The 27,009-nt window shown below is 42.8% G+C and overlaps 1 protein-coding gene across 1 annotated transcript in view; it reads right to left on the bottom strand.

Moving 5' to 3' along the window:
• The window catches only part of EMC2 (ER membrane protein complex subunit 2), a 127,690-nt gene that overhangs the window by 13,579 nt on the left and 87,102 nt on the right, over window positions 1–27,009 (bottom strand). The window contains exons 7-11 of the mRNA XM_040354853.1: window positions 19,977–20,062; window positions 19,748–19,807; window positions 16,572–16,653; window positions 13,870–13,980; window positions 2,124–2,228 (exon numbers count right to left, since the gene is read on the bottom strand). Of these exons, the coding sequence (XP_040210787.1) occupies window positions 2,124–2,228; window positions 13,870–13,980; window positions 16,572–16,653; window positions 19,748–19,807; window positions 19,977–20,062 (444 nt within the window). The remainder of the gene's footprint in view (window positions 1–2,123; window positions 2,229–13,869; window positions 13,981–16,571; window positions 16,654–19,747; window positions 19,808–19,976; window positions 20,063–27,009) is intronic.

The following is a 27,009-nucleotide window of genomic DNA, read 5'->3' as shown; positions in this document are numbered from 1 at the left end:
CTGTACCATAAAAACTTCAAACGTTGTTTAAAACACATCAGGTTGTATAAACATTACCTACAAAGTGATTGAAAAGACAGCACTCTGAAACATTCACACTAACAGCACCGAGCACAGGGCTGCTCATGATCCAGTCTGCCTGGACTTAGTTAGCCGAGGTGTGCAAGTATGCTAGAATAAATACCACTAGTACACACATCGAACGTCAAACACAATTCTGATCACTGGTAACGACAAGCTGATTGAGGTCGTTTTGTCTGACGAGCAATTATTTTGTCCACATTAATCACATGGAACAGCCTTTCAGAAACCAAATAGTTTGGCTAATATTATTCAACTGCTAAATCTGCAATTAAAAAAAATGTGTCTGGGCATATTGAAATTCGTCAGCGTGTCCAAAAATGTAAAAAAAAAAAAAAAAAACGAATCACAAAGATTTCCCATCTAAAAAATAATGTAATGCATTGCTGCTTGCCAAAATTCTGCCTTCTTCCTCTAAATGTTAAAGTGTATAGTGTATCTACAAACAGAATTATTATTTCTGAAGCTGGCCACAGACAGATCAAAATTCATTTAATTCCAGCTGAACCAGCCAAATTTCGACCCATCTAGGCGCAGGCTGGTTGTACTGTAGTCAAATCTGCTTCAGTACAACCAGCCTGTCAATTTTCTTTCCACCCGATCACTGCTGATGGCTATAGCCGCCAGAACAGATCGTTGAATTCTACTGGTAGGGAAGTCTCCTTGCGGTCCCTGCTGACAGAACACAATAGCGATGCGGGAGGGTTTCCCCCATCAACACTGACTGTGTTGATGAAGGAATAAAGCAATCTTTGTGATTTTTACCTACGGGTAAGCCTTGTAGGCAAAATATACCAATCTTCCCTCATCTCGGCGGGGTCTGTGTGCCAACCTTCGGGGATATGGGTTCCTACTTAAAGGAGACCTCTTCCCTGGGCCTTGTAAAAGACTCTTACCAGGACTTTTAGCTTATAGAGCAAAGGGCTGGACCCCAGTCCTCCAAAGAGAGACATTACAGGCGACACCTCTCCACGAGGTCGGGATACCATCTAGTTTTGGCGTAATATAATTAAGCGTCTTGGATGGACCCACAGTGTAACTCTCTATCCTCATAGGGCTTCTTAGGCAGAGCTTTCGTCAGCACATTTTCCTTGCATCCAACACCTTAGACACTGGCGAAAAAACTAAGGTACTTCCCTGATGGGAGGGGTTATATGGAGGGGAACTGTCTTTGATTGGTTGTGACAGTGTCCAATCACCTCTGGTGACCAAACAACCAATTATGTAATGATTTAAGGCTCTGTGTCCCGTGGTGTACGATAAAGAAATTAATATCGCTTAAATGGGCACCATTTAGGAAATATTCACACAGGATGCATACCGTGCAGGACCTTCAGGGCTCCCGTGCGCATGAGCGGTAGTGATGTCATTGTGGCTCTAGTCACTCTCACAGCCGGAGTCCGCAAACCCCCGAAGAAAGACTGGGGGAAGATGGAAGCCCTGTAAGAGGTGACCGGGTGCTGCTGGAGGGCTTTGTTACTTCTAAGGTAAGTATTTTATAATGCGCTAGTATGCGATGCACACAGCACATTAGGCAATTGTCATACAGGGGAACTTTTTTTTTCCCCTGCAGCAGTTTACAACCGCTTTAAGTTTGAATAGCGTTAAGGGGTCAGGTTTTCATTGCTGTTTTAATAGGGAGCTTTGTGCTCTTTTTGGCCTGTTGAACTTTGTTTACGAAGACTAAAAAATGTGAGGGAAAATCCAAAATTTGAGTGAGGAATACAGACAGGCAGTCCCCGAGTTACAAACATCTGACTTACATTCAACTCATATTTACACATGGAGGAAGACAACAGGAAGTGAGAGGAAATCTACCCCTAGGAAGGGAAAGTCACCCTGCACAAGTAGAGAGAGAGAGAGACGCAGTGACCGGTCTTTATTTCAGGCAGCTCCTGCACAAAGGCAAAGTTTCATACTGCACAGATTTGGAGGATAAACACAAAGCAAGAATACACACGTTCTTGCATTTAGACAATATTTGCATATCTGGGAGTTCTGTTTTAATAAAAGAAAAATGTCTTACTGTGCACAAAACTTACCTGGTATGCTCTCTTTATCTGATTAGAGGCCCAAGTGGCAAACTTCACATTATCCTTCTTCATTTTTGCACTAGCTTTGGGGTTTGAAGCGATGTGGACTGATGACTGAAAATAACAGCAGTTTAACAGGATTAGTAAATATCACCTAAACCCTAATGGAGATTAATTACAGCCAATAAAACTACTTCATCTTGTGGTGTCACTGTGCCCAAGTAAAACAATTCTACTGATTTCATGTGGCCATCTTGAGAGTTTCTAGCGTTTAAATCACCAGCAGTCCATTGGGATTGTGTTGAAAAGAAATCGAAGAATGCCAGGAATTCTCAATGACAAATGAAAGGAATTATATCTCATGGAAATAAAACAGGGTAATCTATACAGAAGTTGCAATTAGTGGAAAAAATAATATTACTGGAAAATAGGATTTTTGTACTTACTGTAAAATTCATTTCTTGAGGTCCATTGAGGGACACAAAGTCTTTCACTTTCAGGTTTTGCTGCCACCTACAGGAGCAATTGACACTCTCAAACAAAAAACAAAAAATGAAGTCTAGCCCAGGATAACCACTTCTACTACCAGCATGCCTCAGTTTTGGAGTAAAGCAGTAACAAAAGCATGGCCATAACACAGGTGGTGGGACCTGCGGCTCTCAATGGACTCCAAGAAAAAGACTTTAAAGTACAAAAATCCAATTTTCTTTTACATTCACTGAGGGGCACTGAAAGTCTCTCACCTTCAGGATGTCAAAAAACAGTTCAACTTAGGGGAGGGCGACCAAACACTACTAACATGCCCAAGGACAATGTAAAACTGGGGACTATCTGCAGCTCGAAGAGTCGTCTGAAGGACCTGTGCTCAAACCTGGCATTTCCCTCTGGTAAAAGAGAACAGAAGACAGGATGTCAGTCTAACATTCAATGTTAGATGACTATATATGGACAAGAACATGGACTTTATAGGCACAAGTACACAAGATTTAATAAAAAAAAATATTTTATTTTGTTGCAGAAATGGTTAAAATATAAACATATAAAATTACACAGAACAAATCTTGCCTAGAGAGTATACTGTATAAAACCACCAAAACCCATTCCTGGTAGATGTATGGGGTCAAAATTGAATAACCAGTATCCAATCGGGCTTGGTGTAGGTAGATGTGGTATGATAATGCTCTACATGTTTCGTGCGTCAGTACTTCCTCAGGGGCTTAGGCAAATATTCTAAATAAACAAAAACACATAATTCAGAAGGAGTGATAATTATTGCTAAATATAATCATACTGATGTCAGACATGGTATTCGTTGTCAATTCCCCCAATGGTGCCAGCCACCCATACCCCACACCAGGGTAACACCGGAGCAAACCGCAAATTTGGCAGACTCTACTGCTTTAGTTATAGTTGGCAGTTAGCTGTTTTATGTGCGCCTCTGTATTTGCAGTTTGCTCCGGAGTTACCCTGGTGTGGGGTATGGGTGGCTGGTGTCAGGGGAGTTGACAACCAATACCATGTTTGACATCAGTATGATTATATTTAGCAGTAATTATTACTCCATCTGAATTATGTGTTTTTGTTTATTTACAATTTTTGCCTGAGCTCCTGACGAAGCGCTGATGCGTGCAATATGTAGAGCATTTTCATACCACATCTACCTACACCAAGCCTGATTGTCTACCAGGAATGGGTTTTGGTTGTGTCATATACAGTATACTCTCTAGGCAATATTTGTTCTGTAATTTTATATGCTTATATTTTAACACTTTTTGCAAAAAAAAAAAATTCTTACTAAATCTTATGTACTTGTGCCTATAAAGTCCATGTTATTGTCCATATATAGACTTCTAATGCAGTTAGGACCTGCCACTTCTGTATCCACAGTTCCATCCTGTTGTCATACAAGCAATTTAATCAACCAATGTTAGATGCTGGAAGAACAAGAAACACCCACAACCAGTTGGGAATGTTTCAAAAGGGAGGGGAGCAAATCAAAATCTAAAAGACCCAACTTTCAGCTGGTTACCTGAACTTCACAAAACATGGTGGAACTGAATGACCCTAAAGGATTGGTCCAGGATGCCCGACACAAGGCATCAATGGCTGTGAGACAGACTTACAGCCTGCATCATAAATAAAAGAAAAAAGCAAGTTCCTCTTGGAGAATTGTAGATGGACAGAAGGATTGACGAACAAGAATCTGTTTAAGAAGCGGATTCAAAACGCTCCTAGGCCATAAGGCAGCCGGTGCCTCAAGTGACCTGATCCATTACAGGCCCAAAGGGTGATGATTCCATGTCTGAAGGCTGACAGGTCAAACTCGCCTTACAGAGGCAGGGCTGCCAGGGAAGAATCCCAGAGGGTTGAAATGAAAAGGTTAGCAAGAAGTCCAAATGGCAGATCCTGAGAATGCAGAAAGAACCAAAGTTTCATCTCACAGGGATACAAGGGACAAAAGAGTAAAAGGTACATGGGGAACCTACACACAATGTCTTAAAGCGGAGGTTCACCCGAAAATCAACGTTTTGTCACTAGATCCAGCATACTGCTGACATCTGCAGTATGCTGTATTTTTTTTTTTTTGTACTTATCGTTGTTGCCGTATCTCTTCTCCGGCTACGAGCGGGGAATCCGTTGGGGAATGGGCGTTCCTAAATCAAGCTCAGTTGATTGACGGGCTTGATAAGCGCGTCACACCATCCGGAAATAGCCGACGTGATTCTCCGCTGCTTACGGCGCCTGCCGTGTAGAGCTGACTGCGCAGGCGCCGTAAATTGCCAAGAGTCACGTCGGCTATTTCCTGATGGTGTGACGCGGTATCCAAGCTGTCAATCAACTGAGCTTTATTTAGGAACGCCTATACCCGAAAGGATACGGCGCTCGGTGCAGAAGAAGAAATACGGCTAAAATGATAAGTACAAAAAAAAATTAAAAAAAATACAGCATACTGCAGATGTCAGCAGTATGCTAGATCTAGTGACAGAAATTTGATTTTTGGGTGAACCACCGCTTTAAGCAAGGGATAAAAGAGTAACATTTTAACCAAATAGTAAGGAAGGATGCAGAATTGTTAGTGCAAAGAGTTGCTTTCTAATTTAAACCTATCAGCTAGAAAGGGGGAAACCTTATTTTTTTTTTATTTTTTTTAAAGTGTATTTTGTGCGTGTACTCGAGAGAGAGGAGCCGGACTGCAGGAGTTAGGAGTAGGCAGGCCTCCCCCAGAGGCAATCTGCCACCTTTCTCCATGCCCCGGGTGGCAATGGCGGGTGTGTGAGGGGGTCCTCCCACACAGCCCGCCCTACCTGCTCCGCTTTGAAGCCCAACGGGGCAGAGGGACTCCCTATAAGGGAGTGAGAGGATCTAGCCCGCTCAACCAGCCCCATTAGTCCTTTGCCTCTCTTTTTAGAGACTGCGTGGTCAAAGTGTGTGCATGTTAACCCAATTTCGAGTGCATGTAAGTGTGGTTTTTTTTGTGGGAGGGGGGTGGGCGTACTAAGCGCAGGCTTACCTCGCATAGCACACCCACCAGGAGCCAGGCTGAGGCCACCAAACTCAATTCACATGTAGCCAAGACCAGGATCCGAACCCCTAGCTGCAGAGGTGAATGGCTTGTCAGCGCAGTGCCAATCGCGTTGAGCCACCGCAGCTCCTTGGTTCTCAACCTTCTAGTGCCGTGACCCCTTGATAAAATAACCCAAGTTGCGGGGACCCCTAACAGTAAAATCATTTTCGTAGCATGGGTTGTCAGCACCCAAGGCAAGACAAGTAATATGCGCCCCCTAACCCAAAGACATTTAGCGCTATCAGAGTTCTTTTAATGGCAACTATAATCACAGGTAGTGTTACTCACTGTGTCTCCGACTTTGTGGTGTCTCGTAGCAGTGACACCTATGCCAAAATCAGGAGATGAGGTCTCCTCCAGCCTCTCCCACTTCACATTCCTCACCAGTCAGCTGACCTCTAGTTTTTGCCCCCAGCCGTGAAACGGAATGGGCGCCTGCAAAGAGGCTGAGTGGGTGGCCGCAGGCTCCAGGAAGAGCCCAGCTGAGTGGCCACAGGCTCCAGGGATAGCAATGCAGGGTGGTCGTAAAAACGGCTGAGAATGTGGTGTGGGCTTCAGGAAAATCCCAGGATTCAGTGACCCCTGGCAAATCATCATTCGACCCCCAGGTTGAGAACCACTGCCTTAGAGGGAAAAAGATCTACGATTGACCTTGCACGAATATTCACAGGCATTGTAAAAAATAAATAAAAAATTAAATAAGAGATGCTCTGAACTCTTCAAATCTAACTATATGTTAGATCCAATGAAGAAACAATCAGGAGCTTCATCAGGTTGTTGATGTACAGAGCAAGGAAATTCACCACAAAGCCCTCCATCTCAAGTCTAGGAAGCAGCTCAGGAAGAAAGACCTAGATCTGGGCACTGAGATCCTATGAAATAAATACTCCCAGAGGATTCCTGCACCTGGAGCCAAACCTGTTAAGCATGCAGTTGAACCAAGGTATCTGTGGGGCCACATTCAGCATCCTCATCTTGCAACAAGTCTTGGAATGCACTTAAGTGTAGCGAATGCTCTCCCAAATCCTGATGTAATAAGCTGGGAATAGCTGTCCACCAAGCATCCACAGCTGAAATGAGCACAGCATAAGGTTCTGCCCAACTCAGGATCTGAACACCAGCACTGAGGCGTTCTCCAAGTCTTCCCACCAAGGGAATGATCCAACTATGTAGAAGTAACCCCAACTTCCGAAGCTTCAAAATGTAAACTGGGAAGCAAGAATTTTATATTATGATCTTACAAAACGTGGAAAGTGAAGACTTACCCAATTCTAAAGCTGGAGGACTAATCTACAAGATTTTGTAGGAGTAAAGCAGCTTAAAACTGAACCCCAGGTACAAAAACTTTGATTTCAATATATTCTTCAAAAGCCACAAAGGATATAAAGTCACTTTGAGTGCAGCAAATGCTTTTGTAAACAAACCCTTGTAAAAAAAAAAAAAAAAACAGTAATATCACCGGGCTGCACATAGAATGTGCAGAGAAAAGAGCTGTGGAGGGGCCCAAGAGTTCCCCCCACTACAGACTCCCTGCAGAAACAAGGTACAAGACCATTCACCCTGCACAATAAGAGAGCAACAGTCTATTACAGAAAGCTTCCACACAAAGGCAATGTTTCATGCTAGACTACTGCACAGATCTGGAAGAAATACACAAGTAAGGATACCCATGGCTCTTGTATTTAGACAAGATGTGCTTATAACCGATTTCAGATTTAGGTTCAGGGTAAGAGGAAAGGCCTCAGATACTAAGGAAACCCAGACAGTTCACAGAAGATAATAGTTGGATGGACGGAGATATCCGTAGTGACTGCAGGCGGGCAGTAGGAACAGACCAAAAACCTGAGTTCCACGTGAATCTTGACAATGCAAAAGCAGCAGTGGAGCGATATCTTTTTGGTGCTGAATCTTGGGAAAGAGAGCTCAGGCTCACAATACTACATCCAACAGATAGCACTCAGTCCCTCAGGTTTCATTTTTCCACAGCAGGAACTGGCAGAAAGGAGGAATTACGAATGCACCAAATAACCCGAGCAATGAAGCAGCCCCTGGTGCTCAACCTAATCTGCCTACTCACAAAGCGTGTCATTGGAGACAAAGCAAGTGCTGAAGAAATGTCAAACTGTATGGCTTGATATGGTTAGGTATGCTGGTAGTTGTAGGGGTTATCCTAGACCGGCCTATACTTTTTTTTTTTTTTTTTGAGTGTCCAGTCCTTATGAAGGTGGTAGTAAAACCCAAAGGCAAAGGTCTTCTTGTGTTCCTTAATGAATAAGAAAGAAAGTCAGTCTTTGAGCTGGAGGCAAGGATTTGGACTGAAACTGCTGCTGATCTGTACCCATGTACAGATTACGGCAATTTATAGAGAGCCACATATGCGCGGCAAACTGCAATTTAAAAAAAAAATTAAAAAATCGATAGGCAGAGAAGTAGGTTTTATGGCAGAAGAGTCTTAACCACAAGCATTTTTTCTTTAAAGCGGTGGTTCACCCACACTAACAACATTTGAGCATTAAATTAGGCATAGTAGCGCGAGCTACAGTATGCCTGTATTGATTTTTTTAGCCCGGTCTTAATGAATAAGAAAGAAAGTCAGTCTTTGAGCTGGAGGCAAGGATTTGGACTGAAACTGCTGCTGATCTGTACCCATGTACAGATTACGGCAATTTATAGAGAGCCACATATGCGCGGCAAACTGCAATTTAAAAAAAAAATTAAAAAATCGATAGGCAGAGAAGTAGGTTTTATGGCAGAAGAGTCTTAACCACAAGCATTTTTTCTTTAAAGCGGTGGTTCACCCACACTAACAACATTTGAGCATTAAATTAGGCATAGTAGCGCGAGCTACAGTATGCCTGTATTGATTTTTTTAGCCCGGTACGCGGGGAATGGGCGTTCCTATCAAGAGGGAGGATGATTGACGGCCGGCTATGGCACGTCACGCTCCCCGAAGATAGCCGGAACAGGTCTCGGCTCTTCACGGCGCTATACGGCGCCTGCGCACAGACTATGCGCAGGCGCCGTGAAGCGCCAAGTCCTATTTCGGCTATTTCCGGAGAAGCGTGACGTGCCATAGCCGGCCGTCAATCATCCTCCCTCTTGATAGGAACGCCCATTCCCCGCGGGGAGTCGGAATCTTCTATAGAGGATTGCACAGTGAGTACCTGGCTAAAAAAATCAATACAGGCATACTGTAGCTCGCGCTACTATGCCTAATTTAATGCTATTAAAAAAAAAAATGTTTTATTAGGGTGAACCACCGCTTTAAGTAGTGTTTAGTTCTGCTTTAACCCTTTTGCTGCCAGGTCCATACATCAGGTTTTACACACAATCCCGGTGGTAAACCTTAGAAGCCGACTTCTGGCTGTCAGATGCAAGAAGTCGCTAACAGAAGCGCCCTCGCCCCCACCATGTCTCCCAAGCTTCACTTCCCCATCTGCAGGCCCGGGAACGGCATAGCCAGTGCCGCCAGGTAGAGGGGGAGGGAGCTAAGCCGACATGCATCACTTCTCCTCACCTTCTTGTTGAAGACACGGAAGAGACAAGTAAAACACCACTGCCTGGTCCACCTGTCAGTGTCCCCGATTAGCATGGCCAGGAAAACATTGAATGCAGTGCAATCTATAGGTGGCATTTAAAGCGCCGCCTAAGGAAAATATAGGATATTGAAGTGTATCGCCATTTCACGGGCGCATGCAAAATTTAAAGTGAATGTAAACCCTCACATATACCCAGTAAGGTGAACAGCCTCAGATGATAAAAATTAAATATCGAATATTGTGCCAAACAGGAAAAAAAGGCTGCTAAACACAACAATCAGACAAAAATTGTAATAATGCAATAAAATTTAAAGTGTAGAATGTGAAAAAATGGAACGAACCATTAATTATAAAATCAACATAGGTGAAAGTATGGAATATTGCAATTCCATGTGTAGGAATAACAAAATCTAAGAATAATAAATCCTATAGGTTATTACACATGTAAACAGTACATATAACCATGGGAGTAAATAGATACAATGTGGTGTATATCAAAAGTGGCCAAAAACTTCTAAAATAATATATATATATATATATATATATATCAAAAGGGTGCAAACAACACAAAAAATAACAATCGAAAAATACAATGAAATATCTCCGTAATGCAAACAACGCCAGAGGTTGTGTGTCTAAAACATGAATGTGTAGATGGCACAAAGCAACTGTAAAAAATGAGATATAACAATCTTCATAAAGGTGAGTTGCAAAAGTCCAAAACCACTATCACTAAACAGTTCATCAGTGGACATCCAAATGGGGGAAGACCTGTCCCAAGTCACGCTATATTCAATACTTCAAGTGATCTGTGTATAAATGGTGTTCTGTAGAGAGTATCACCCGGGTGTGCCTTCACCATTGGGCAGGGGGAGAAATAAATACTCTTACCCTCCAATGTGGACCCAGCTCACCGTACGGTGATGGTACCCCAGTTGATGTCTGTTTAAGAAACTCGGTGATGACTAAACGCATCTGGGAGGACGTGCAGTGACGTCACTACGCAGAGAAGGGCGGCTCCTTGTATGCCGGAACGCTATGTTTGATTTTAAACGCTGTTTTTACTTCTAAGTGTTGTAAGTATATTTGCTCTTTTATTAAATGCCCATTTGTTACGGAGTTACGCTATGGTGCCTTTCTTTTCAAATCTTTCAATGGATGTATCGGATGGTGACACTATTTGAGCGGTTGCTGATATCTGTCCCTGAGGGATCCTGTGGAATACCAAAGGCAGCGGCTGAGCTATAGCCATCTGCTTGTTTGTGCTTGCCTTCTGGTAAGCGGCCTCTCATTATTGGTGAAGGGTTCACTTATTTTACGCATCAAGTCACTTTGGTAGTGTGAATTTTTTCCTGAGAAAGTTTTAAGGAATCTCCTATTTTGAGATCTGGGTTAACTACTGGTCATCAACCCCATTATATGGACTGGTTTTGATCCACAATTGTCCTGTATCCGTTTAACCCTATATGGACTTGACACATTTACACTGTTATTAATCACATTAATATATGTTTATGGCGCGGCTTTGTTTCCAATTTTCTATGCTATTTTGTGTTATCGCACGCCAGCCGCAGCCTCTTAATAATGTTTAGCTTAATTTTAGTTAATTAATTATTTACACTAGCGCGTTTTTTTCCACATGTTTGAGAAACTCGTCGGGTCCACACATCAGCTCCATCTGCCCATACCACGCAATTTTTTGCCTATTTCGGAAGTGTTTTATATTTTTTATATTTTAAGCTTTGTTGTTGAAACATTTTCTAAATACAGCTTGTTAGCTTGGATTTACACTATGTAGAGAACCTTTTTTCTTCTTTTTTTATGCCCTTCAAGTTTGGCGGTATCCTAGCTTGGCACACTTGACCCCATCACATCAGATCCTGAAGTTTCAGCAGTCGATCTGACAAAGACGTTTTTCCAGTGGATAGGAGGTGTCCTGTAGATCCAGTCCCTTCAAGTCTTTGGTGTGAATTAAGCGCAGGTGAGCTGGGTCCACTTTGAAGGGTAAGAGTATTTATTTCTCCCCCTGCCCAACGGTGAAGGCACTCCCGGGTGATACTCTCTACAGCACACCATTTATACACAGATCACTTGAAGTATTGAATATAGCGTGACTTGGGACTGGTCTCCCCCCATTTGGATGTCCACTGATAGTGGTATTAGACGTTTGCAACTCACCTTTATGAAGTTTGTTATATCTAATTTTTTACAGTTGATTTGTGCCATCTACACATTCATGTTTTAGACACACAACCTCTGGCGTTGTTTGCATTATGGAGATATTTCATTGTATTTTCCGATTGCTATTTTTTGTGTTGTTTGCACCCTTTTGATATATATATTATTTTAGACGTTTTTGGCCACTTTTGATATACACCACATTGCATCCATTTACTCCCATGGTTATATGTACTGTTTACATGCGTAATAACCTATAGGATTTATTATTCTTACATTTTGTTATTCCTACACATGGAATTGCAATATTCCATACTTTCAGTCCTCAGATGATACACAGAGATGAAACAAATCTCCCTACATAAGTTTTACATGTATATTTGCGGTCTTCATCTTTATATACTGTTTAGAAAGTACCCTTCCTTTCCTGTTAGAATTTTCTCTTCATGGTTCCCCTGTAGGAGGGGATAATTGCTAGACACGGAGACTGAGACAGCTAATTGGAGGAAAGGCACACACCCCTTCCCACACATGCAGAGCGTGCCTGGGACTAGTTTAGCTTTGTGTTAATCTATTTATAGCAACCTCCCCCAACACACACGTCTATCTCCCGTCTCTGAGAACTTGTCAGAAGTTATCAGGCTGATAACAGAAGAATGGAAGAGGACAAAGCTACCTAGGGCTTTGAAGAAAGAAAAGACAATCTGTTTGCGTCCCAAAATTTTATTTAGTGTAATCTTGACTAATTTTAACTTTTTCCTAGACCATTGCGGCAATATTGTGCAATATAAAAAATTGGATGAAACTACCACTATTTTTGATCTCTAGGGTGTCTGCTTTCAGAAAATATATAATGTTATGGGGGTTTGTGCGATCCTCAGGCCTAAAATTATTTTTAAGGGCCAGTTCACACCAGACACAGTTCCGTTCAGTTCTGTGCGCTTTTTTTCTGCACAAAATGCATGCACTGTGTTTTCAATGTATTCCAATGGCTCTAGTTGGTTCTAGTTCACACCATGCAGTCAGTTTCCGGTCAGTTTCTGCACCAGAAACTGACTGGATGGTATGAACTAGAGCCAACTAGAGCCATTGGAATACATGGAAAACACTGTGCATGCATTTTTAGTGCAGAAAAAATGTAGGGCCGAAACAACTAATCGATTAATCGATTATGAAATTAATCGATTACCATTTTCATAATCGATTAATCGGCCAGTAACATAATGGGGTTAAAAAAATAAAAAAAATAGCCCTTTATAGTACAAAAATAGCAAATCTCTACGGTAAATATTACTTTCACTGTCCCACAGTAAAAAATTAACCCCTTATATAGTAGCGATTATTTGCTCTTTTTGTACTAATTTTCGTTTTTTTAACCCCATTGTGTTACTAAACATCTCAGGCCTGAGTCACACCTTTTTCAGCTGCTGTGTATTTGGAAAGTGCAAGGACTTTTTTTTTAATGCAAAATGGTGCTATTTTGTTTTTGTTTTTTTGGTTCAATATACTTCAATGGAGAAGCTAAAGAAAAACATTTGTGTGGCAATTTGTGTTTTATAATCTGCCCAACAAATTGGGCAAAAAAAATGCAAATCGCAGTAATTTTTTTTTTTTAAGGTTATTAACCGATTATTCGATTAATCGAAACAATAATCGGCCAACTAATCGATTATGAAAAAAATCGTTCGTTGCAGCCCTAAAAAATGCACATGAAACTGTGCGGAACTGCGTCTGGTGTGAACTGGTCCTTAAACAAAAAATGCAAAACTGTCTCTGGCAGAAAAAGAGGTAAAGATGACCTGAACTATGAAAACTGTGAACACAAAAAGCAAGCTGAGGGCCAATGACTAGGTACCAGTAGGGATGAGCTCCGGCGTGTTTGCAAACCCCACGTGCAGAGCCTGCCAGGAAGTCGGCACTGCGCTGCGAAAATCACAGGCAGTGAGACATTCCCCAATCTCTGCAGCTGCGCATCGGGAAATGTCTCCCTGCCTGTGATTAGCGCAGTGCAGTGCCAACTTCCTGGGAGGCTCTGCATGTGGGGTTTGCGAACACGCCGGAGCTCATCCTTAGTTACCAGTATCATCTGTAGGCCCCTCATAGCTAATCTTTTCCTAGTTAGTGACTACTTGCTTGTTCTTACTCTGCATGGGGTCTGTGTGGAAGAAGCCATCTTGGTAGAGGAGCAGAGCTTTGCTTCTACATATCAGTTCTGCTCTGTATTAAGGAGTGGTGGGGTAGTGATCAAAAATAGGCAGCAGAGTACAAAAAAGCCCAAATCCCCAGAATGGGGGAAGCAGAAGCAAGGAGATGAATACACTACAAGCCCTCCAATACAGCTTCAACTTCATCAAGGAGAATAAAAAGCAGCACAGTAATGACATCAGCAAATCATGAGACTAGCTGTAAAAGGAAGCAGTAACTTAGATGATGGATATGAAAACATAATTCTCCCAACCCCAATGAAACTTACTATATAAAGGCCAAACAATGCCCTTATGTTGTGGTTATTCAGCTTCAAAGACTGGGAAAAGTATTTTCTAGCAAGTTCAAGATTTTCAAGTCCACCTTGGGTGTATTTTACCTTAGAAAAAAAAAACAAAAAAAAAACAATATCAACAAAAAAGTACTATTGTGCCAAAAACAGTTAAAGCGGAGGTTCACCCTAAATTTTGACTTTGGCTCAAGTAAACCTACGGGCATAGACAATAACTAATCCGTTGTTTTTTTTTTTTTTTAATCGCTATCCTTACCTTAGTACTGCAGCAGTTTCTCTCCTGTCCATCACTATTCCTCGCGGGAGTGGGCGTTCCTAATCACAGGCTGTGATTGACGTGCTTCCGACCGGCGCATACTGCGCGTGACGAGTTGCCGAAAGAAGCCGAACGTCGGTGCGGCTCTATACGGCGCATGCGCACCGACGTTCGGATTCTTTCGGCAACTCGTGACGCGCAGTATGCGCCAGTCGGAAGCACGTCAATCACAGCCTGTGATTAGGAACGCCCACTTCATACCCGCATGTCAGTCTGACTTTGGGGGCGATTTGACAGACATCTGTAAGGTTTCATGCACAGATGTCTATACAAATCGACCCCGGTAGTCACCAAAAGTAGTACAGGAACTTTGCAGCAGCGCACCAATTTGTATGGTGCCATTGCTGGTACTACCTGCCAATTTGGCATGTGATTTGACAGGTCAAAGCGCATGCCAAATCGACCCGATGTGAACGTGGGCTCAATGAAGCAAAGCTCTGGCTGACAAGACTACACATTCATCTAAAATCTGTTTTACGATTCCCCCATGCAGCAACAAATATCTTTTTGTAACTTTGTTAATCTGTTCAGCTGCTGAGAACAATAAAATAATACAGTACTTCCTGGTCTAGAGGCAAATCGAATGACTGGCAGTTTGAAGAGGACTGTACATGACAGCTGAATGTAGTGGCATAGGAGCAAATGAGTGTATGTGGTGCTGGGGGAGCGGGTAATGGAAGTAAACCTTTTGCTTTGCACTTGATGGGCAGGTGCACTTTAAATTAAAGCATTTAAATAATTTAACAATATTAAAAGGTTACCATTGGCGCCAGTTTGACAGAGAAGGTCCCTCGCAAACGAACATCCCTGGCACCGGCTGTGTTTCATTATTCACACTGTGCAGGCGCCAACGATCTCGCAGTAGGCGGACCGTTTTTCTTTTTCTGACCATTTAGGAAAGTAAAACAGCTTACACCAACCCAGTGCGTACCCCAGTGAGAGCCACCCATATAGTACATCCACCTAACAACAGCAAAGGGAGTGTGCTGGCCGTGGGTGGCAAAGAGAGAGGAGAGTGTTCGTCACTGGGCGGTGAGGCTGTAATTGCTGCTGCACACACTGAACACATGAGAGCAGTGCAGTAGGAAATGCTTATACCATATTGAATACAATGCGCTGTAAGGGTTTGGTGTGTAACCTGTGGGTGGAGAACCCAACTGGATACCTCAATCAACTTTTGAAGTCTGGAACAATATTTCTGATGCCCAAAACAGCACTTATGCTTTATGCCCTACTGACCCCCTTGCCCTCTGTGCGTTACGCACTCCTCAACTCTGTTCATTACTGCCGATTCCTGCACTCTGTGCGGAACTTACTCCTGACCTCTGCACACTCATTGTTAATGCTACCCCCATGCACTCTGTGCACTACGCACTCCTGCCCCCATGCACTCTGTGCACTACGCACTCCTGCCCCCATGCACTCTGTGCACTACGCACTCCTGCCCCCATGCACTCTGTGCACTACGCACTCCTGCCCCCATGCACTCTGTGCACTACGCACTCCTGCCCCCATGCACTCTGTGCACTACGCACTCCTGCCCCCATGCACTCCTGCCACCATGCACTCCTGCCACCATGCACTCCTGCCACCATGCACTCCTGCCACCATGCACTCCTGCCACCATGCACTCCTGCCACCATGCACTCCTGCCACCATGCACTCCTGCCACCATGCACTCTTGCCACCATGCAAACCATAACTCCATGCACTCTGTGCACTACGCACTCCTGCCCCCATGCACTCCTAAACCATAGCAGAGTAGGCTCAGGTTTTATTTAACAATTCCACTATAAGTCAATCCCACTGTTACTGCAATTTGGTCACAGCGCACAATGCGTGTCTATGAATTCTATTTTGAAAATCTGGTGACATTTAACAATACTCACTTCTGCAAACCCTCTGCACACTCTTTGTTAATGCTACCCCCATGCACTCTGTGCACTACGCACTCCTGCCCCCATGCACTCTGTGCACTATGCACTCCTGCCCCCATGCACTCCTGCCACCATGCACTCCTGCCACCATGCACACCATAACTCCATGCACACCATAACTCCATGCACACCATAACTCCATGCACACCATAACTCCATGCACACCATAACTCCATGCACACCATAACTCCATGCACACCATAACTCCATGCACACCATAACTCCATGCACACCATAACTCCATGCACTCTGTGCACTACGCACTCCTGCCCCCATGCACTCCTAAACCATAGCAGAGTAGGCTCAGGTTTTATTTAACAATTCCACTATAAGTCAATCCCACTGTTACTGCAATTTGGTCACAGCGCACAATGCGTGTCTATGAATTCTATTTTGAAAATCTGGTGACATTTAACAATACTCACTTCTGCAAACTGCTGATAGTAGAAGTGATTGTGTGGGTTTGTCAATATGAGTTCCTCCAGGCAGAAGGCAGCCTTCGCATAACTACACAATGGAGAGGAAAAAAAAGAAATTAAAAAGGTGCTTTATAGATCACCAACAGCATCAATATTCTTTAACACAAACCTTATCTCTGTCTTATTCTGTTATCTGTTATTATACTAAAGTAAACACTGAGGTTAAAAAAAACTACTACATAACCTCTTCCCAATATGTCCCAGCTTTTTTCCTCCCCACCTTGGAGGCTTAGTAAGGTGTGGATAAGGTTAGAATTTCTGACAATGTATTTATTACTGCCTGTGCCTTGCAGTCCCAATTACCACTACTCTCCAATGAGATTACAGTCCGTATGAAAAACCGGACACATTTTAACACTTCTCCCGCTAATCAAAAAAATCAAAAAACACCATACAAATGTCTGGAATCAGATGTTGTGTCGGTTCACACCAGGAATCGCACAGTAAGGGCTCTTTCACACGGGCGGACCGTTCAGATCCGCCTGCCAGTTTTTTAGGCGGACCTGAACGGGCGCCCCATGCTCCTCTATGGAGCCACGGATGTCAGCGGTGACATGCCCGGCCGCGTAACTCATTCACAGTCCTCTGTGCCTTAGGGGCTGCTGGCTTGTAGTTCTCATAGTAGGGAAGGTTGAATAAAGACAATAGTCCATCCAGTTCAACCTGTGTAGGTGCACGTGTGTCAGTGTCTATAATTATTTCCCATATCCCTGTATATTGTGTTCTTTAAGATGCACATCCAGGAGTCTCTTAAAAATATCCATACTCCCCGCAGCCACCAATTGTGGAAGAGTTCCACATCCTTAATGAGCGCTGTGGTTGTCAGCGTATACGAGGTATGAGCACACAGATATACGGACAGGTCTGCAGGAGATTTGCATGGCATCAGTGATCTGCTGATCGCTGGTGCAATGCTTTACAGGCACCCAAAAAAAAAAAATGCATATTGTTTTACCTGCAAAAAAATGCATTATTATTTTTTTTTGTTAAAATGTGAACTTATCCTTTAAACTTTCTGTTATACTGCCGCCTACAGGAGGAAAGGACAATAGCAAGATAAAACAAAACCCAAAATAACTGAAGGCCAGCCCAGGATACCCCCTTCCCAATGCCTCAGTGTTATTAATTAATTAATATAGACTAGACACCTACATTTGTAGTTATGTAAGAGTAGCTATATACATTTTTATTTATTTTTTTTATTTTATTTTTCTTCAAAAAACAAGACCTTTCGTGTACATAGCAAGACAGTGAAATCAAGATAAAAGCAAAAATATCTGTCTAGGGCATAGGGGACCGTCTATGTCTCCACCCGAGAGACATTTTGTTCTTCGCCATAAACCATATGCCATGTATTTTCTCACATATGCCTTTATATATACATTAATTTGATGAATTAATTTGGTGTTCATTTCTTATATTTTTTATCTTGTGAATTTATACTACACCGTCCTGTCCTGAGGAAGCAGCGGCTTTTGCTGCGAAATGCATTGACACATGAGACATGAACAATCTACTATAGTATATACTAGTTTGTGAAGTCTCATCTAGTGACTAAAAATGGGCTCAAACACGTTCACAACTCCACATGCCTGAGCACGCCAAGAAGCGGACACTGCGCAGCGCTAATCACAGGCAGTGAGACCTTTCCAGATCCGCAGCTGCACAGATCAGAAAATGTCCAACTACTTGTGATTAGTGCAGTTCCAGTGTCAGCTTCCTGGTGGGCACCATACATACATACATACCGTGTTTCCCCAACAATAAGCCCGGGTCTTATATTAATTTTGGCAACAAAAGACCCAGTAGGGCATATTTTCGGGGTAGGTCTTAATATATTCTCTCTCTCCCTGCCTGTCAGGAATGCCCAGTTTTAAAAAACTTAAAATGCCCAAATTCTTTCTTTCAATACAAAATGTGTGTGCCCCTGCAATCCAACAGTGCCAAACACCTCAGCCTTCCTCCACCTCTCCCAGCCACCAGCGAGGGACCCCAGCCCCCCTCCCTCTGCAATGCTCAAAGCAGGGAAGAGGGCACACCAGCAAGTGAGGAAAAAAAATACCTGTAAACCTGTAAATACCTTGTGGAGACCGGAGTATACATGCTGCATACCACACACGTTGATTGCAGAGGCTCTGCACCGTACGGTACTTTTAGTGACCCGCCGAAGCTCTGTGAAGGGAGGGGGGCCAAGATCCCATGCAGACAGGCGGGAGAAGAGGAGACCAGCAGGGAGATCAGCTGAACGTCGCTCTGTATCAAAAGCACCCGACACCGCTAGAGAGACACACACACACACTGCACACCGCCTTAACAGGATTATACTGTGTTTCCTCAAAAATCACACAATCACCTCGAACTAGGGCTTATTTTCGGGGTAGGGCTTATATTGCAGCCCTCCTGGAAAATAGCGCTAGGTCTTATTTTCGGGGAAACACGGTATATATAGATCTATACATACACACACACACACACACACACACACACACACACACACACACACACACACACACACACACACACACACTGTATATATACATTTCACCGAGTCTATTTTAATAACATTTGTGTTTTTAACAAAAAGCGGGTGTCACTGAAGTACATGGTGTTGTGTGGAGTTTTCACAACAGTTAAGAAGATATTATTATTAAGAAAACACTTTAAGGGAATCACGAGTGTACACTTGACATTGATTTATATATATTTTTTTTCATATTATTAATTTTTATGTATAATTGTGTCCATTAAAGCCACTGTACCTGGGTGTGGATTATAAATATTGGGTACACTGGATGTGCAAATTTATCTTTTAAGGTGGCAGCAATAATCTATGGTATACACGTAAAAAATATTTAGAGGTTTTTTTTTTTTTGGTTCTGTGGCGTGGAGGTAAAATGTTGCAAACTTGTAATTTTTGTAATTGTTGGACTGTATGCTTATTTTTTTTAAAAAGAGGTCTATGTAAAAATGTAAAAAAGTATTCTTACCCAATATAGTATTTTCATTACAATTTAAAAAAAAAAAATTTCATTGCAATTTACGATCTTTTGTGGTTCTCTGGAAAGCTATAGAATGCATTCTACGTTACTTTTAACAGACAACCTTAATATTCAGTAACTTACTCAAGTTCGTTGATGTAAAGTTCAGCAAGCTCGTGCCAAGCTTCTTGGTCACCCACAAATCTGCAAAGAGAAGGGGGTCAAACGCATGAGATGCTGGGTGGGGTGGGAAAGAGCTTGGAAAAAAAGAACAGCTTGGATGCAAAAAGGAACCTAAGTCGAATGCAAATTCCTTTTTAATTAAAAAAACATAGCAGAAGTGCAAAACAAAATCCCCTTGTAAAACACTCACTGTTCCAGATACTCATTCAGCTCCCGGATTGCCTCTGCGTTCCTCCCCTGGGCTTTGCGAATGGCGATCTTTCTCTTTCTGGTCGCCTATAGGTTGACATTAAGAGAGGATTAGTCCCTTGGTTAAAAGGAAGTAATTTGACTGTGCAAATTATTATCTCAGTGCCAGAGGAATTCAAGCTGATGAGCGCGGTTTGGTTGGAGTATATAAACACACCCTATGCTGTCCCAATGACACAATGCAAAGCTCCTCTGGTGATCACATGATGTATGGCCTGCTATTGATACAAACACTGTATGCATCACTTCACCCAAACAAGTGTCCTGGCAGAATGTAGTAATTACAAAGCAGCAGGGGAGGTTAATCCGCCTGTCCCATTTACTTGTATCTCTCCTTCCTGCCATTCCAATAATCTCACCCGTCGTCTCGGGAGGCCACAGAACCCTACTGATCTAGAAGAGGAAATTAATGAAGGCTATTTCACTAGAAATCTCCTCAACACAGAATGCAAAGAAAACCAGAAATCTTATACAAGCCCTACACCCATCAAGCTAATAATTGCATGATGGAATGGAGTTGATGTGTTATGATCAGGATTACGATGTGCAATGGTTCAGGTTAAAAGAATTCAGGGTGGATATAAATCAATGATTTTTTGGATTAAAAAAAATAGTTTTTTTTTATCAAATTAATTTTAACCGCTTGAGGCCCACGCTATAGTCAAATGAGGCATTGTGCCATACTCCAAACCTTGGCGAGGAGGCCACAAGGTGAGATCCTTAACCACTTAAGCCCCGGACCATATTGCTGCCTAAAGACCCAAGGTGTTTTTACAGTTCGGGACTGCGTCGCTTTAACAGACAATTGCGCGGTCGTGCGACGTGGCTCCCAAACAAAATTGGCGTCCTTTTTTCCCCACAAATAGAGCTTTCTTTTGGTGGTATTTGATCACCTCTGCGGTTTTTATTTTTTGCGCTATAAACAAAAATAGAGCGACAATTTTGAAAAAAATGCAATATTTTTTACTTTTTGCTGTAATAAATATCCCCCAAAAACATATATAATTTTTTTTTTTTCCTCAGCTTAGGCCGATACGTATTCTTCTACCTATTTTTGGTAAAAAAAAATCGCAATAATCGTTTATCGGTTGGTTTGCGCAAAATTTATAGCGTTTACAAAATAGGGGATAGTTTTTTTGCATTTTTATTTTTTTTCTTTTTTTTTACTACTAATGGCGGCGATCAGCTTTTTTTTTCGTGACTGCGACATTATGGCGGACACTTCGGACAATTTTGACACATTTTTGGGACCATTGTCATTTTCACAGCAAAAAATGCATTTAAATTGCATTCTTTATTGTGAAAATGACAGTTGAAGTTTGGGAGTTAAACAGAGGGGGTGCTGTAACATTTAGTGTTCACTTTGTGTGTGTTTACTAGTGTAGGGGGGTGTGGCTGTAGGAATGACATCATCGATCGGGTCTTCCCTATAAAGGGAATCACCCGATCGATGCGCTGCCACAGTGAAGCACGGGGAAGCCGTGTTTACACACGGCTCTCCCCGTTCTTCAGCTCCGGGGAGCAATCGCGACGGAGCGGCTAAAAACAAATAGCCGCGCCGTCGTCCCGGATCGCTCCCCGAGCGGACCTGACCTCCGCATGTACCGGGGGGGGGGGGTCCCGATCGGACCCCCCACCCACGTCTAGCAGAGGATGTACAGGTACGTGATTGTGCCTGTCCGTGCCATTCTGCCGACGTAAATGTACATGAGGAGGTCGGGAACTGTTTAAGCCAACTGGAGTCTAAATACATTTTCTCTATGGACACCTTTGCACCCAAGGGACTAAACATTGAATTTGACTTGAATTGTTTTTTAAGTGACTTTTAGAGTAATGGGCTGCCTTTTGGAGGTTTCCTTTCTTTTCTTTGTTTCTGGGACTGGACTGTGAAGCCCTAGTTTACGTTGCTGACTGAATATGTGTCTCTATGCTGTAGGCTGTGCGTGAGGTGCCAAGTTGTACAGAGTTCCTGACATACGATTCGGATTTTCTCTATCATTATAGTTCACCTGCCAGTGTGCTATCTATTTTAGATTTTTTTGTAGGTACACCATCCCTTAACCTTTGACTCAGGTCCCATATGCAGGTCCATTTATATATGCCCACTGGGAGATTTAGTACCGAGATGTGCCACTGACACCCTCTGGTATAGGTCCAGGTTAATAGATTCTGCCATCTAAACAATTTCTTTATGGGTTCATTGCCATCTTGGGGCCTGTGGCCCGGCTCATGCACTTTGTGAGATGGATTTGGCGGGAAGTCTACTGACATCACGACTCCACTCACCGAGCTTCGGGCAACAGACCTGCCCACAGAATCTGCAGTGTTTCAGGTCTCATAACAGACAGAGGGGAGACGTGACAGGTAAGGATGCATGCAGGAGGCATCTATATTCTTATCGATCAGCACTATTGCAGTAGTTTAGAAAGAATGAGAGCGGGTTTTCATCCACTTTAAGGGGGTGGGGGGGTGGGGAATCACAAATTGCTGCCTGTCTTTTTTCAGATGTTCTCTTCTGGGACTTCTAGCAAAGAAAAATTCTACTTAGTGCTTTGTTATGAAGGAGGCTGGAAAGCTGTGTTTACCATAATTACCCCTGTCAGTACTGTGCAGAGAAGATATTATCTCATCAGTTGTACTAGATTTGAACACTGTTAGGCCGGCGATACACGGAGCGCATTTCTTTCCTGGAAACACAGGTCGCAGGAAAGAAATTTGCTTAATTCCCTCATAAACACAGACAGTATGGGAATCCCTCCTGCCGGGCCATTGTCTTCTCCTGGTGGGGCAGCCATCCCTGGACGGAAGAACATAGGGATAATGACTATAGCAGCCGCTATCAACAAACGCAGGTAAAACCGGGCATGCTGGTTGTACCCAAGACGAACGATCAACTTGATACATTCAGCCTGCCCATACGCGGTCCGAATCTCGGTCGGTTCCTGCTGCCTTAGCAAAAAAGGTTAAAAGCTTTAGGAGTTGGGCTTCTCCACTGTATGATAATGGGAACTGGACAAAGCTAGTCCTCCCAGCCAAGCTGTTGGGATAGATCACACTGAGCTACTTGAAATAGTCAGCCATGACAGTTCCCATCAAACATCTAAAAAGGTAAGAAATATTGAAAAAAAAAAACTTTAGGTATGCTCCCAGTTTCAGGGAGATCTGATCACCTTAAAAGCGGAAAATGTTTTGCTTTCATTAACACTTATGCCTTGTACACACAAGCGGAATTTCCGATGGAAAAAGTCAGACGGAAGTTTTTAATCGTATATTCCGTCCGTGTATATGCCCCATCGGACTTTTTCCATCGGAAATTCCGACGGAATTAGATTGAGAACATGTTCTCAATTTTTCTGATGAAAATAATTGCTCAGAATCAAGTTGACGCATGCTGGGAAGCATTGAACTTCATTTTTTTCGGCTCGTCGTGGTCTTGTACGTCACCGCGCTCTTGATGGTCGGAGTTTGGTGTGACCGTGTGTATGCAAGACAGATTGAGCGGAATTCCGTCGGAAAAAACGTCAAAGTTTATTACGACGGGAAAACCAGTCCTGTGTACAGGGCATAAGTGGACTTGAATGTATTTCAGCCCCACTGCCACAAAGCCTCCATCATCTCCAACCTACTACAGATAACAAAGCTGTGACATACGGAGAGGTATTGGATGCCATAAAAAGAAACTAAGACCCATACATCTTCATGATGCTATGGCTAGGTAGATGCATGAAGGCACAATAAAATAGTAAAAATGTTTCAAACTAAAAGGCTATAGCTTTCCAAAGATTATAATGTGGTTAGGTTATGTGGCCATGTTGGATACAAACAGTGCTTAGTAAAGTGCGGTCAAAAAAGTAAACACTTCAAGGAGAAATAGCTCCCTAGAGCCCCTGATTTGAAATTGGGAGCATTGTCAGATCTTTTGAAAACCTGATCTTCTAATGGGTAGGCACTGAGCATTGCATTGTGGGATTTAGGGGAGAGACGGTGCCAATGCTCTCACTAACATAAAGCCAATATTTATATAAGCATAATAGGGCACAGGGCTCAGGAGAGACGGATGGTGAAAGACACGGTATACTCTGGCACCTTATTATTCCTTCACTCCTCCAAAAGGTGTTCATTTACTTTTCAACTACAAGTTCTTTAAACACAGAAATATTCAGACAAACTCAGAAATATTAGATGTATTTTAAATCCAAAGTTTTCTAAACATAGGATTGGCACCAAACTTCTCAGTTATGGCTGAGCTCCGTAATTAGTTACATTTAGGATAGAATTTCACAGCTAGCAGTAATTCCAGACACCTATAAATTCACGCCGATGTCTTATAAAGAGATCATGTTTAGAATGCACAGACAGCAGATATGTACCCAAGTAAAAAATGTTTATTCGGACACTGGAAACAGGATATAGAAAGGTTTTATGTTCTTTCGCTTGTGGCTGATCTGATGCTTTTCATGTCTACAGCAAATAGGCAGCAGCCTAAAAAGGGCTTTTTGTACTGAGTGAGTAACTTGTATAGCGCTACAAATGCAAACTAAATCGCCTCAAGGCGCTTTTTGCATCCAGTATCGTCCTGTTCCTTCAGAAGAGGTGGGTCCTAATTTTTTCCCTGAAGGCCCGATGGTTGTCTTCCATCTAGATGTTTGTGGGTAAAGCGTTCCATAGCCGTGTTCCTTGGACTGCAAATCTTCGTTCTCCTTTAGAATTGTAGCAGGTCTTGGGGATGTGGAGGAGATTTTGGTTAGTTGACCGGAGGGGGCGGCTCGGGGTGTAGTGTTTTATTTTCTCGCATAGGTATTGAGGAGCGTTTCCTTGTGTGCATTTGTGAGTGAGGCAGAGGGTCTTGAATGTAACCGGATCCTTTACGGCTAGCCAAGGGAGGGTCCTCAGGGACGGGGTGATTGATTCCCAGGTTTTTTTTTTTCCACTACCAGTCTCATAGTAAAATTATTTTCTTGTGGAGTCCATAGTGGGACACAAAGTCCTAAACCTTCAGGACATCCAAAAGCAGTCCAACTGTTGGGAGCAAACCAGCAAATAATCTCCAAGAGGTCCGAAAAATAAAAATAAAAAATTCTCAGGACTGCATGTAACTCAAAGGGCCGCATGAAGAACTTTATGCCTGAAGCTTGATGCAAAAAAGCCTAAAGGAAGTACTCGCAGACCTAGTAAAGTTCACGTGAACATATTCGCCAGCACACCAAGGATTGTTTTAAAAGAACGTCCAAAAAGTTTTTAATGCAAGGAAACGATCACAAAAAAGCAACGTTTCGAGGTCGCGCAGGGCCTCTTCGTCAGGCAAGTGACGAAGAGGTTCACCACGCAAGGAAAATGGGCCACTGACCCCACCTATAACTGGCCTTCGCAACAGGGAACACATGGAAGGGCAATGAATGTAAAATAAAACCAAAGAAAATTCCCAGCTCAACTCACCAGCCAGCCTGCAACCAACTAAGGGCTCATGTACACTACAGCTTCTAAACTTGAGTTTACAAGCTTTTGGTGTTTTTTTTGCCAAAGCTCCTAAACTCAACTGTGTACATATAGCCAAAAAACCTGTGTACATATAGACTTTCACAAGAATTTAGAAGCTGCTGCGGTTACGGGAGAATCAACCTCCCTCTCCTGAATGTGGAACAGTCGTACTCAGGATAGGAACGTTTTGATCACTGGCCACAAAACGTGGCAAAATAGCGCCTTTTGTGTTTTCCCTAGTCTGTTTGTACATGAGCCCTAACAGTTTGCGTTAAAAACAGGATTCATTTGCACACATTTGCAAAGACATGCGTAAGCTGCAGAGCCACTCCATGGCATCCTAGTATTATCTACAGTGCTAACTCTATACTTTTTTGAGAGCCTCTATAGTAGAAGCACATGCATAATCTAATGGATAGGCAGAGGGCAGGTAAGCCTGGAGGTCACAAAGGTGCGGTAGGCTGGTTGGGGAGTTGAGCTGGGAATTTTCTTTGGTTTTGTTTTCCTTGGATGACGGTTTTGTCCGAGTCACCTAGAGGGGAAGCGAGAATCCGATGCACCCTTACAGAGTCAATATCCAGGATTATAAAAAGGGAATCGGTCTTCCTGAAAGAAGTAGGGGCCGAGGTCTACTTCCAGACAATTGAGGGAAATTTCCTTTTGGTGAACTGCAGTTCCAGAGGGGAACGCTGTACTGTAGGTACAAGGTAAAAGGCAGAAACTAACTTTGGTAAGAAGGAAGTCCTGGACCTTAGCACCACCTTGTCAGAAGTAGATTTCCTAGCTAGTACTTTGTAGGAATCAAATTCAGAGATGTCCCTTGTCCTCCAGAACCTAGGCTTGACATTAAAGTCAGTAAACGTAAAGCAGGATGGCAAATTGTTTGTTGGAACAGAAGACACTGATGATCCAGTACAGCCCACATATAAGGGGAAAAAACTGCACTTGTCAAAACCGTTCTAAATATATATGCGTCAAGGCAGCAGAAGAAATGTGATAAACATATAAAAGTCCAATATAAAAGTAAACTGCGCCAAGTAGAAAACCAGATATCAGGCTGATAAATATTAATAAAAGCACATTCAGTCCAAGTAGGAAACCAGATATCAGGCTGGTAAAAAGTAATGATAAATAATATGAATAAAAGCACATTCAGTCCAATAGAAGGTTCGTAGCAGCACCACCGTGTATCAGCAAAACTTCAGTGTGAATACACCACCACCAAACTGAAAGCCGCTTACCAGAACCACCTAAACATTAGGCATGTAGACAGATTTTATTCAAAGGGCTCCACATCAGATTGGCATCAGACTGGGGAGGGATCCAGGGAGCAGATCTCAAATTACACCGCATCGATGGTTGAAAAAATCCTCGGTATATAAATAAAAATGGACAATAGCGTGATACCGTACGAATATTTAATAAAATTGCATAAGACATGTACTTACAAACATCTCATGATTAAAAACGTGTGTGTATGCCGGCCGGCAATAGGA

Source organism: Rana temporaria, chromosome 5 (assembly GCF_905171775.1).
Source record: "Rana temporaria chromosome 5, aRanTem1.1, whole genome shotgun sequence".
Classification (NCBI taxonomy): domain Eukaryota; kingdom Metazoa; phylum Chordata; class Amphibia; order Anura; family Ranidae; genus Rana; species Rana temporaria.
Note: the sequence above shows the minus strand (reverse complement) of the source record. Positions and strands in the feature narration are given on the sequence as shown.